General features: G+C 51.2%; 4 protein-coding genes across 4 annotated transcripts; 3 read left to right on the top strand and 1 right to left on the bottom strand.

The window, feature by feature from the left end:
- Positions 1-783: 783 nt before the first annotated feature.
- UCRPA7_5535 (putative hexokinase family protein) lies at positions 784-2,597 on the top strand (the record flags this gene model as incomplete). The annotated part of the gene is made up of 4 exons (XM_007918082.1): positions 784-791; positions 869-1,090; positions 1,206-1,223; positions 1,274-2,597. 4 exons carry the CDS (start codon positions 784-786, stop codon positions 2,595-2,597), a joined length of 1,572 nt encoding a protein of 523 aa, XP_007916273.1.
- A 2,676-nt stretch (positions 2,598-5,273) lies between these two features.
- On the top strand, positions 5,274-7,553 carry UCRPA7_5536 (putative dna mismatch repair protein; the record flags this gene model as incomplete). Its single annotated transcript, XM_007918083.1, has 3 exons — positions 5,274-5,279; positions 5,397-5,576; positions 5,634-7,553. The coding sequence occupies 3 exons, from the start codon at positions 5,274-5,276 to the stop codon at positions 7,551-7,553; spliced, it is 2,106 nt and encodes a 701-aa protein (XP_007916274.1).
- Positions 7,554-7,797: 244 nt separating this feature from the next.
- UCRPA7_5537 (putative 26s proteasome regulatory subunit rpn-1 protein) lies at positions 7,798-10,664 on the bottom strand (the record flags this gene model as incomplete). Its single annotated transcript, XM_007918084.1, has 4 exons — positions 7,798-7,824; positions 7,878-10,355; positions 10,410-10,480; positions 10,535-10,664. 4 exons carry the CDS (start codon positions 10,662-10,664, stop codon positions 7,798-7,800), a joined length of 2,706 nt encoding a protein of 901 aa, XP_007916275.1.
- Positions 10,665-11,268: 604 nt separating this feature from the next.
- Positions 11,269-12,598, top strand: UCRPA7_5538 (putative rio1 family protein; the record flags this gene model as incomplete). Its single annotated transcript, XM_007918085.1, has 2 exons — positions 11,269-11,331; positions 11,396-12,598. The coding sequence occupies 2 exons, from the start codon at positions 11,269-11,271 to the stop codon at positions 12,596-12,598; spliced, it is 1,266 nt and encodes a 421-aa protein (XP_007916276.1).
- Positions 12,599-12,947: the final 349 nt, after the last annotated feature.

Below are 12,947 nucleotides of genomic sequence, written 5' to 3' on the forward strand. Positions count from 1 at the left end.
GTCAGAACTTTCCAAGCTTGGTGGCCCCGGCGCTTTCCGGCGGTTCGGTACAGGGGGGTTTATCTGTAACAGCGTTCTCTGGGGGATCCTTTCTTGGGATGGCGATCTTGGATATAAGCGAGGCTCAAGGATGTTGTAGTTCTTTTTTCCTTTTAAAAAGTGTAAAGAAGATGGAATGTTGGAGGGGAATGTCTCCAGCCAGAGTTTGCCTTAAGCTGGTGGTATTCTGCAGACACCTCAGCGAGGTAGGCTATCGCGTCACCAAGAACGCATTTCAATGGACGCAAACCAAGATGACCACAACCGGATGCGCCAGGGCACATGATCCTGGGCAAGGATCGCTTCCCTTATCCTGTAACGTTAGGTACCGGTAGGTCAGGTTGACCTTCATACGACGCCTACTCGCTAAGTTACAGGCGGGTAATCAGTGATTCCAGCGCGCCTTTGACTGCGGGGTGGTTAGGGTGGCGTAGGACCGTTGGCGGGGGCCGAGTTAGTCTCGTTCCTGGCGCCTCCGGGCAGCAATCGACTCGACACAGCGTCAGCCACTGAAAGACAACTGTTGGTAAATGCTGCCTCAGCCCTTTTGGTGGATCGGTAACGCTAGCTCTAGCTGCCCGATCAAAAGCTGCCTTGCCTCGCCTGGCCTTGTTCGCTTGGGGAAGGGGACCCCCATAACTTGACGTACCGACGTATTGCTCGGTATTACTCGTTTGTGCTTTAAAAAGCTCCATACAACCTTACCTTGGAACCTCTCCGGTGAATCACACAATTGCAATTTCAATGCGACCGTAGGGGCCACCGTCTCCTTTATTATTACCCGGTGCGGAGACCCAGAGACGAGACGTGAGAATGATTCCTCGCAAAGCATCGACGAGTCCAGCAAGATCCGGTTCGCAATGGCGTCAACAGGCAGCGACTTGGAGTCGTTCCTGAGCCCGCTCTACGTCGATGACAGCCTGGTCCTCCGCCTGTCACGCGACCTGTGCACCACCTTCAAACAGCTGTCTGCAGAGTCCAAAGACCAGTTCCTGCCGACTCCTATTTCCGAGTCCATCCTCAGGCGGACGGACGGAGCAGATCACGGCCGGTAAGTTTCATGGCCAAGAAGCTGTCTGTAATGAGTCAGGACTTAGAACCAGATGACCTCATTTCTCTGATAACTTAAATGTGAACAAATGAGCGCTAACTGGCATCAATGACAGATATCTGGCCATAGATATGTGAGTACCATCAATCTACCTGCTTTGTGTTCATGACTAATCGTCCTCAGTGGTGGCACAAATCTTCGTGTTGGCTTCATCGAGCTATTAGGGGGCGCGGATCGCACGACCACAGATGGGGAATCTCCGTCACGCATTAGACGCCTCCTGGAAAAATCGTGGGCCATCGGAGAGCCCCTCAAAACTAAGAACGAGGACAGCCTCTTCGCATGGATCGGCCAGTGCATCGCGTCCGTGGTGAAGGATGGCGTTACAGCTTTCAACATCGACCCCACAGTGGATCTTCCCATGGGAGTCACATTCAGCTTCCCCATGATACAGCGTTCCTTGTCCGAGGCGACCCTCATGCCCATGGGCAAAGGCTTTGCTTTCTCATCTCACCTTGACCTGGGCTCCCAACTGCTCAAGGGATACGAGAGTGCCTTGGTGGACAGTTTACCCCGGATACGGATAGCTGCCATAGCAAACGATGCCGTGGCAACCTTGGTCTCGTTCATCTATCAGGTGCCAACTGCGGAAAACCAGAAGGCGGTGATGGGCCTCATATGCGGCACAGGGAGTAATGCCACGATCCCCCTTAAGCTCAGCAGTCTGCACCCAGATAAGCGGCCCGCCGCCGTGAGTATCCTCTCGGAGCAGAATGGCGAAGACGTCAGGATAGCTGTAAATACGGAGTGGAGTATCAATGGCTCAGCGACACCTCTGCGGAAACTTGGGCTCGTCAGCCGTTGGGACATAGAGCTTGACGAGGCTGGTGAGATCCCTGGATTTCAACCGCTTGAATACATGACAGCCGGGCGGTATCTCGGTGAACTCGGCCGTCTCATTCTAGTCGACTACATTACCAGCGTATTACGAGTACCCGAGGAGACTCTACCAAGCAAAATTAGGACGAGGTTTGGTTTGACGACCACGTTTCTCAGTCACTACCGTCCTGCCGAAAAGAGGACACTCCTCGACAAGCTCGAAAACGAGTTTCCTCTCGAAAATGAGAGGACAGAATTCCAATGGACCGAAGAGATCGCCAACGCCCTCTACCGCATCGCGAAAGCAATCGAGCTCCGGGCAGCAGGTATAATCGCTGCAGCTATCATTGGCCTTTTGAGTTGCGCCGAGGAGATACCGCTGGATAGCGAGGCGTCAAGATCTCGAAGAAGCACGGCACCTCAGGAGCTGGTAGTCGGCTACACTGGCGGCTGCATTTCTCATTTTCAGGACTATCTGCAGCATTGCCAGGCGTTCCTTGACAAGATCCTCTCTCTCGAATCCGGTTTTGCGCCGGTGCGCGTGGTCCTCAGCCCTTGCCATGACGGCGGTATCACGGGAGCTGGTATCTTGGTTCCAGCTGCGTTGGCCAGTCATCGAGCATCATGATTGAGGGATTAATGTTTCTGATGAGGTGAGATGAGATGATTGCACCGATCAATAGTGCTGCGCGGCGGGTCTCATAGACGGCCCGAAAGTGATGTTTCGAGGGGTCGTGATGCATTAGAGATGCGGATAACAGCCTCCACTATCGAGGCCGACCGCCTGAAAAGATCAAAGGAGGGCAAGATGCCTCTAGAATTGAATGACTGATGCATAAAGAACCTGGACATGTAATAACCATCTCATGATGGCAAACGTATGGGCGTAATAAACTAGACTAATTTCTTGATGAACAATGGAATAATCGTCGAATACCATCTCAATGCCCTGATCCAATGACATGTCCCCGAACTAGAGTTAATTACTCCTTGTTTATTACCTTTTCTGTGTGTTGCAGAGCTCTCTGTGATAAAACCAAAGTCTTGTTGCTTTTACATCTCTCCGACAAGTTCACTCACAGGTTGGCCCTCTTCCACCGGCCCCTTGAGACAGAGCCTTGGTGCCCCGCGAAGCTCTCTCCAGCGATTGCTCTGGTCGATGACGGCTCGGTCAAATATATACCACCAGCGCTCAAAGAGCACCTGTCCCACTTCCCATGCCTGCGGATCGCAAGGGTTCCCTCCCCAGATCCTCATCCCCTCTGCCGTATCCTCCATATCGTAGACGAACTGGACCACAGCTAACGGACCGGCTGCGCTTGGCGGGCGGGCGTCGTCGGGCAGGTCAAGAACGGTTATTACCCGCTCCCTCACTAACGGCCACGGAAGGAAATCAAGAACCGGGTGATGTGGCACCCTTAGCTGAGACGGCGTCGGCTCCCACTCTTCCGGAAGGAGCAATGGCAGCCTGTTGGGACGGGAGAAGATGGACTTGGCTGACATGTCCCACATACCGGCCCCAGCAGTGCAGCCGAGTCGAGCTCCGATGCGTAAGAACGCACGAAGGAGAGCTAGCTCAGACATGGGTAGAAGATAGGAGTCTGGGAAGGAGAAGTTGCTATCAGTGGATATCGATGCCGAGTCGAATAGGGAGGACGGATTGATTGTGGCGGGAAGGCTATCCGGTGAGACGGTCGACGAATTGGTGGCCCCGTCTCCGCCAAATGACTGGACTATTGGCATTTCACCATTAGCCAGCACTATTGTATGCATGGCTGTTGAGATAGACGATTCATTGAAGGGATCTAGGGGCCATGCTGAGTCAAGTTGCATGTCTAGTATATCGTCGTTCCCATTAAACGCTGTATCAAACATCACGGTAGGTTCTTGGATTGAAGAACCTTCCTCATCACCCGCGGTAAATGTCTGTACGGCATCGCTCTGAGTGCTCCCATCATTTTTGTCACCATATTGTGTATCACCGAGCTGTTCTGAAGGGTCTTCCTGAGTTGGCAAGCGTCCTGTCTGCTTCAACTGCCGCTTCCGCTCTCCTATTTTGGTATTAGTAATTTGTGCCAAGTTGTGAAGTTAGGATAGACTATGAGGGGCAATGTACTATATCTTCTTTGGGCTAAGACGTTCAAAAGCCTCTTTCTCTCAGCTGCATCCTCGTTTATGTTTGGAACATCAATGGCGGGTGGTGTTTTGTAGATTCTCTGGCGAGTCTTGGGCTTAACATAGTGGGAAATGCTCGGACCCCCGGCTGTTGCAGTTACTGGGGCCATACTGCCGGGAGATGACCTTGCAGTTGTGGACATTTCGTTGTCTTCCTAACGAAGGATCTAACTTGCTGTACCATCACGACTAAACATGTTGGTAACATTCGAGAGGGCAAGAGGACTTATAAATTAGAACTCTGGAGCTAGAAGGGTGGCGCCTTCCTTACGCATAAGCATAACGGATGGAAGGAACGACCTAGGCGATTTCCCCAAGCAGAAGTACATTTGCACTAACGATGTCACCTTTTAAGATACGACAGTCTCTTACATGAACTATTCTAGACGAGCTACACCACTTGTTTATTACAAGATAGAAGGGTTAGGCGTTTATTACCTATCTAGGCGATTACCTCACATACATCAAAGTCTAAGACTATCTTGAGGGAACGCTCTTTGCTTTAATTGACTGAAAAAGGCTGAAGTAACGATAATTCCTTATACTGTTTAGCTCCCGGTATCTCAAGTTAGTATAGGCGCCCGTTTAAGTGGGTTTCCAGCCTTAATCAAGTATTCACTAACAATATAACTGGGATTATAGCTTTGTTGCATTGTAAGACGGGGAGACTCGGTGTATACTTCACCAAGACAGGCGCTATCACAAAGAGCTCGAGGCGCCCATGTATGCCAGAGTGAAGTAGTATTATTCATGTAAGAGTTCTTGTAACTCTAATATCTTCTTATAATCATTGGGGGGCTAAAGAGATTCGGTATTTATATTAATTTAGTCTGTTTTTATCAATCTAACTTGACGTACGTTTGAAGTGGCTTGAAGTGGGCTGAAATTCATCGACACTGAGAAGCTGTAGTAGGTGCCTCGTGAGTGCACCACACGGTCGCACCTGCCACACCTGGCATTCAACAAACATCAAACCAGCGAATCACCAATCAAGTCCAAAGATCATTGTAAGACGGGAGAGCGTGGCTGCCTACATCCAGTGAGAGCTTCATGCCTCTAAATCGGACTCAAGAGTTGGGTTTATGTAGAAGATCCGACCATTTGATGCAGAGGAGAGATGGCGGACGCGATGGACGTAGATGAGCCACGAGGCACCAAAAGGAAAGCAGATGAGCTCTCGCCTGGTGCACATCGTATTAAGGCATGCCACAGTCCTCCACACACATGAAATCCCGTGCTGATTCTTAAACAGGCTCTTGACCCTGACGTAGTCAACAAGATCGCAGCTGGCGAAATCATCGTTGCGCCTGTGCACGCGTTGAAGGAGCTCATCGAGAACGCGGTCGATGCTGGCTCAACCAACCTAGAGGTCCTCGTGAAAGAAGGCGGGCTCAAACTCCTTCAGATCACGGATAACGGCAGCGGTATTGAGGTGTGTCTCCATGTAGCTGAATCAATCTTTCTTGCTATTTTCCTAATCCAAGTGCAGAAGGAAGACCTGCCGATTCTCTGTGAGCGCTTCACAACCTCCAAGCTCCAGAAGTTTGAGGATCTGAGCTCAATCGCCACATATGGCTTCCGAGGTGAAGCCTTAGCCAGTATCAGCCATATCGCCCATCTCACGGTCACCACCAAAACTAAGGGTCCTCAGCCCGCCTTCAGAGCCCATTATGATAGTGGTAAGCTGGTGCCTGCAAAGCCGGGGCAGACGCCAGATCCGAAACCTGTGGCCGGAAGACAAGGTACTCAGATCACGGTAGAGGACCTCTTCTACAACGTGCCCACCCGACGACGGGCGTTCCGTTCGCCGTCAGATGAGTACAATAAGATCATTGACATGGTCGGCCGCTACGCCATACACTGCAGCAATGTCGCCTTCTCTTGCAAGAAATACGGCGAGTCATCTGCAAGCGTAGCTGTCCAAAGCAACGCTTCTGCGGTGGATCGGATTCGAATGATCTATGGCGGTGCCGTGGCCAATGAGCTCATCGAGTACTCTACATCTGACGATAGATGGGGATTCAAGGCCGAGGGCTGGGCAACCAACGCGAATTACAACATCAAAAAGACTACCTTCCTGCTCTTCATCAATCACCGCTCTGTCGAGTCAACTAATATCAGGAGAGCAATTGAGCAGACATATTCTGCCTTCCTCCCGAAGAATGGCCATCCATTCGTCTATCTCAGCCTCGAAATTGACCCGCAACGGGTCGACGTGAATGTCCACCCAACAAAGAGAGAGGTCAACTTCCTCAATGAAGATGAAATCATCCAGGCAATCTGTGAAAACATCCGAAGCAAGCTTGCAGCCGTCGACATGAGCCGGACGTTCATGACACAGACTCTCCTTCCCGGTGGCGCTTGGTCAACAACACCTGATGGGCAGCAGGATTCAGATGGCACTCCGTCGGGCTCGAAGACTAATCCAAGGAGAACACCAGCACGGCCGAACGAAAATAATCTCGTCAGAACAGATACAAACCTCCGCAAGATCACTAGCATGTTCACTCCAACGGCTGCAGCAAGGGGATCACCTGCTGCTGGTGTCACTTCCGCCGCTGGTGAAACACCTGATACAATCGAGTATGAAGTCAACAATGAGCGGGAGTCTACGGTGTGCCGCCTCAGCAGCGTGAGAGAACTGCGTGCTGCCGTCCGAGACGAGATGCATCATGAACTTACGGAAGTCTTCGCCAATCATACCTTTGTAGGGATAGTGGACGAACGACGGCGCTTGGCAGCCATGCAGGGCGGCGTCAAGCTTTATCTGGTTGATTATGGACGCGTCTGCTACGAGTATCTCTATCAAGTTGGCTTGACCGACTTTGGCAACTTTGGCGTGATCCGCTTCAGTCCCCCACTGGATCTCCGAGATTTGCTCAAGATAGCTGCGGAGCGCGAGAAAGTCGCTACTCCCGAGGAAGATGCAGCGGACTTTCACGTCGAGGAGGTGGTAGATCTCGTAGCTAAGCAGCTTATCGAGCGGCGGGAGATGCTGCTCGAGTATTTTAGCCTCGAGATCTCGCCCGTCGGTGAATTAATTAGCATTCCGCTCTTGGTCAAGGGGTATACACCGGCCATAGTTAAGTTACCCCGTTTCCTGCTCCGGCTGGGGCCACATATCAACTGGACGGATGAGAAGCTGTGTTTTGAGACTTTCCTCAAAGAGTTAGCTACCTTTTATGTCCCTGAACAACTCCCTCCCACTCCGGGCACAGATGGGGATGCAGCTGCGGAGCAAATCGACGAAGAGCTCAAGGAGAGGCGCAAGCATGTCCGCTGGGCATTGGAGCATGTCTTCTTCCCGGCGTTCAAGGCTAGACTTGTTGCAACGAGATCTTTGATGAAGGGTGGTGTACTAGAGATCGCTAATCTCAAGGGACTGTATAGGGTGTTTGAAAGATGTTGAAAGCCTGTTTGGGATTTCAACCTCAATAAACTTAAGAGCATGTAATATTATAGCTGAGCATTAACATGACTTTGAAAAAAAAAAAAGCACAGCAGTTTTTCGTGAACTTAAACCTCGTAACTATGAATGACCATTCATCTATCCTTGATAAAGGCACCGGGGCATCCTAGCCCCTATAGGCGCAACATTATTGTACACTGTATCTGTTCATCCCTGTCTCTCTAACACCTATGACGCTAGTATTTTATTTGCCATCCTCCCATTCTGGGTTCTGTTCATATCAGGTTAGCTGTGTTCAAGTCTGGAATAGGGTGTGAAACATACCTTCTTCAGGATTACTAGGCCCTCCAGGGTGCTGCTCAGGCTGATGTACTCCTCGTCCTCCAGCTCAGCTCTCTCACCGTACGCGAGCAAGACAGGTGTGCTCTGGGTTTGCCAACCAGTGATGGTCTTGGGTCGACCAGCCTGGCCGACAACATCGACAGCCTGACCAACGCGGACGTTGACGGTCAGAGGCTTCAGGTTCTCGTCCAGGGTGACAAGGAAGCGTGGGTGCATCGCAGTGACTAGGAAGTAGAGGAGGTAGTGAGAGTTAGATGTGATGAACTGCTTAGCGTCGATCATGGCAACAAGCACGGCCATCAAGCCAGCAGCGGATACACGGGAGAGAATCTGTCTGTCGGTGTGGAAGGGGCTAACGGAAAGAGTGCCCTTGCCCATGTGTAGAAGACCCTGAGCGATTCTGACCATGAACAGGGATTCTTGATCGCGGTGGTAGTAGCTAGCCAGCTGCCTCAACAGCTGTGCCAGTCTGGCATTGTTCGTGCCGGCTCCGAGAAGACCCATGGCAAAGATGGCGTTCAGTGCAACATCATTGTCATTGTCGTGACTGTAACGAGACAGGGTGTCGTAGACCTTCATCTGGGGGTTGCTTGGGCTCACCAATCCCATCGCCAAGGGTACAGCACGCCTGATGTTCGCCTCACCATAGTGCATGAGGTGACCGAATTGGCGTAGCACCATCTCCTGGCCAACCTCTTCACCCATGGCAATAAGGCCGATACCAAGCACGGCATATGCTTGCAACAGCTCATCACCCTTCTTCTCCTCAGATTCCTCAATGTGCTCATTGCAGACGTGCAGGAGCTCTTGGATCTTCAGGACGGCACCAGTGCCAGCCCAAGCGCAAATCTCCGCCAATACTGCAGTAGGCTTCGCAGTAGGGTGGTCGACAGCCTTGAGCGTCTCCAAGATCACATCCACCTCCTCTTGCCGGCCGAAGAAGAGAAGACCAAGACCAAGTGCCAAGAAACGCGTCCACTTGTCTGTCAACTGGCTCTTTCGGTCATCATCAAGTAAGGTTGTCACGATAGCCTCACTAACTTCCGGGTGAGATGAACCAACAAAGATGAGACCGCAGGAGAGTGCCGCCATGGCGGATATTTGCATGTCCTGGGATGCATCCGTGATGATGGGAAGCAGCTTCTCGAGCAGTTCCTCCTTGTTTGAGCCAGCATAAGACAGACCAAGACCCATGATAGAAGCCACACGAATGAGAGGGTTCTTGTGCTCTAGCTTATCGGTGTCGCCAAGCAACGCAAGGGCAGGCTCGGAATCTAGCCTAACACCTGCGTTCATGATACCGATCGCAAGCATAGCACCGGCCTGGATCTGCTCCTCCTCTGCATATGTGTACTTGTCGATCTTGTCAAGGCCGTTCTCAATATCCCAGAGAAGTAGGGTACCAAGAGAAGCGACAGTCGACATCATGCCTTCGTCCTTGGTCTTCCAGACCCAGCTGCCCGTGTCCTTATCAACAAGCATCATCTTGTCGTTACCAAAGCCGGCATTGACAAAGGCATTGACGAATGCAGCAGCTAGATTGTGGCGCGCCGAATCCAGGTTAGTCATGCCTGCAACGCGGCTGCTCTCCAGATGGCTTTTGTAAATATCCTCGGTGGTTTTGGGGTCGAGCAGGTTGAGCTCCTTTCCAAGGGACTTGAAGTGTTCTGATAATCTTATGTTACAGAGAGACTCTGTGATCTCCTGATCCTCCTCAGACTCCGTAGGATAATCCAGCCATATCCTTTGGCGAGCAATGAGGAATGCGAGCTGTTTCTTCAAGGCGGGGTCGGCAGCTTGGTCGAAATCGGCTCTGATCAGGTCCATGTCGTTTAGTCGAATAGCAAGAACCATGGCCTGGGTGTGCTGCTTATACTGCTTATAGATATCATGCGCCACTCGCAGGAATTGATCATTATCGGGGTATGTGAGGAGGTTGACCATGGAGACCATGTACAGACAAACTCTGGCGTAGGTGTCTTGGTCGACAAAGTCCGGAAGCTTCTCAATAATCTCCAACTCGCTCATCAAGTCAACAGCATCTGCCTCTGCGTTGCTCTTGAGGAACAGAGGTATAAGAGTGAAGGCAAGATCCACAAGATCCTTTGTGCTCTCATCGGCGGTGATACGCTTGCCGTAGACTTCGCCGATCTCGAGGGCGAGATGCCGGGTGTACTCATGACCCCACGAGCCGATGTCTGACGTCGGAGCCAAGAGGCGATATTTGAGGGTGTCTTGTCGATCTTCATCAGAGAAGGTCATGCCTATCACCGACAAAACATCTGCGAGCGAAGTCTTGTCGTCACCTGCAGACCACTCCTCGTGTAGCTTCGTCAAGTTGACATAATGAGGGCGTAGGAACTTGAGGGGTTTCGGCACTGCTGTCATCGAGGATGTAGAAGTCTTGATGAAGTTCTTCATTGCCTCGAGGGCGGGTTTGTAAAGCGAGGTGTCCGATTCCTAGAAACCTATCAGCAACGACATGACAAGCAGGAAGGCGTTAGTAATTCGTACTGTCAGTCTCTCGACGAGCATGTCCAGCTCGTTCTTGAGCTGCTGATCTTCCTCGTTGAGCTCCTCTGTGGCTAGAGTTGGATGGATTAGCTTCGTACGCTTGGGAGCACACGGATGCGACCAACATTCGTCCTTCTCGTCATCCTTCTTCCCATTGACAACGGGCTCCTTGTCTTTCTTAGCATCTTCGGCCTTCTCGACAGCCTTGCCCTTGCCCTTGTCGGCAGCCGTCGGAGTCTCACTGTCCTGAGCCATGGTTGCGGATTCTTAGCACAGCCGACGCCTTCAAAACAATCAGACCGATGAGGGAATCGCCAGCCGAAGTACGCCGAAATATTGGTCGCAAACAAAGGGGGAAAAGAAATCCACAGGAACAGTAACCTTTCTGTGCTCAAGGTTACAGGTATGTGTGTAGTAGGATGAGGTTTGGAGGAAATGGATGTTTTGCTGATGCGAACAATCTGGAAGCTTTGTAAACCTCCAGAGGTAGCAGCACCTTAGCTCCTGTGGTGGTTTACGCGAGGCTTTGCCGCCTAGCAGCTCCAGTTACTTAGCAAGCACCAGAGGCAAGGCGGTCGGGGGCCAGCCTGGCTGGTACGTACCTCAGCACCGGGTCCAAGCGCCGTCCTTCGGTAGAAAGAAGCTCCCCTTCCGACAGTCCTCTGAATGCTTGGGCGGTGACGCCTGGCAATGATTTATCTTATCGATCTTATCGATACAGCCCACTTCAAATTTCATTCTGTGACAGCATCTAAGATCCGTACTGGCGGGGCTTTTTCTCCAGGTGCACAGGAACACTTACAGGAATACTTCAACCAGCTGTTGACTGTGATCCACACCAGGAAAACAAGACAGCACCATGAAGTTAGACACAAAGGCCATGCGCCACCTCACAAATGAGGATTGGAAAGTTCTTACAGCTGTTTGTCCACCCCTCTTCCGGGAGGTGTTGAGTTTGGACTTGGACTAACTGGCTTAACATACAGGTCGAAATGGGCAGCAAGAACCACGAGATCGTACCCACACCACTCATCGAGAAGCTTTCACGACTACGAGGAGGAGCTAGCGGCGTGCACAAGAGCATATCGAACCTCGCAAAGACAGGACTCATCGGCCGAATCAAGGAGGCCAAGTACGATGGGTATAGGCTCACATACGGCGGGCTAGACTATCTAGCGCTCCACACCTATTCAACACGCAAAGATGTGTACAGTGTTGGAAGTCGCATTGGCGTGGGAAAGGAAAGCGATATCATGATGGTGGCAGATGAGACCGGAACACAACGAGTGCTCAAGATCCACCGTCTGGGGCGTATATCTTTTCGCACAGTCAAGGCAAACCGGGACTACCTCAAGAACCGGCAGGGCGGATCATGGATGTATCTGTCCAGGTTAGCCGCCATGAAGGAGTTTGCGTTCATGAAAGCACTAAAGGAAGACGGGTTTCCCGTTCCAGACCCTCTGGCCCAGTCGCGGCATACCATTGTTATGTCTTTCATTGATGCCTTTCCACTCCGGCAAATAGCGTCTGTTCCTGACCCAGCCAGTCTCTATGCCGAGCTGATAGCTCTGATACTACGACTCGCGAAGCACGGCTTGATACATGGCGATTACAATGAATTCAATATCCTCATTAAAGAGGAGAAGGCCGAGTCAACAGGGGTAGAGACTGAGGAGGCTGCGGTCACACTCACCCCCGTGGTCATCGACTTTCCCCAGATGGTATCTATGGATCATCAAAATGCAGAGATGTACTTCGATCGGGACGTCAATTGCATCAAGAGGTACTTTGAGAGGCGGTATCATTTTGTGAGCACTGAGCCTGGACCCTTCTTCAAGGATGCGAAGAAGTCTGTTGGTAAGGATGGTGCGAGGAGGATAGATGCTGTAGTCGAGGCATCTGGGTTCACCAAGAAGATGGCCAAGGAACTGGAGGCAGCAATTCGAGAAAAGCGATCATCGAAACGAGACAGTGATTATTCGGACAACGGAGAGTCCGAAGGTTCTGATGAGGAGGGTGAGGAGGATGAGGAAGACGAGCAGCCAGAAAGTGTCGAAAGCGATATTCCAGAAGGGTCAGATGAGCAGCCTGCGGATCAAATACATTCTGAGGAGGAAGCCGACCCCGCCAAATTGCCTACCGAGAAGATAGGGCAGTTAGACATAGCGACCGATGCGTCAAAAACATGACAGTAGGAATAGAAACACTTGAACACGGTCAGCACACAGATCAAACGCATTAAGCACAATAAGGGACGAAGATGTGATTGAGTCTTTCATTCTATCTATACTACCTCTTTCCTACCTGCCCTGCGTAATGTAGGTACAAGTAAAAGGGAAAATGATAAGTACAGAGAGGCGAAGATGAAGATGATATGTATGCACGACCCTGTCTTAATTGCGTAGAAGAACCTCCAAAAACAAGTTTCCTCCGATGGCGACTGACGTTGGGTTGATAAGTGACATACTTTTGGGGTAGCAAGATACAAGACGAAAAGTGAGACGTGAGACGTAAGATTCCCAGCGAATTTCAACCACC

The sequence above is a fragment of the Phaeoacremonium minimum genome, assembly GCF_000392275.1.
Source record: "Phaeoacremonium minimum UCRPA7 unplaced genomic scaffold PA7_03_scaffold_415, whole genome shotgun sequence".
Lineage (NCBI taxonomy): Eukaryota > Fungi > Ascomycota > Sordariomycetes > Togniniales > Togniniaceae > Phaeoacremonium > Phaeoacremonium minimum.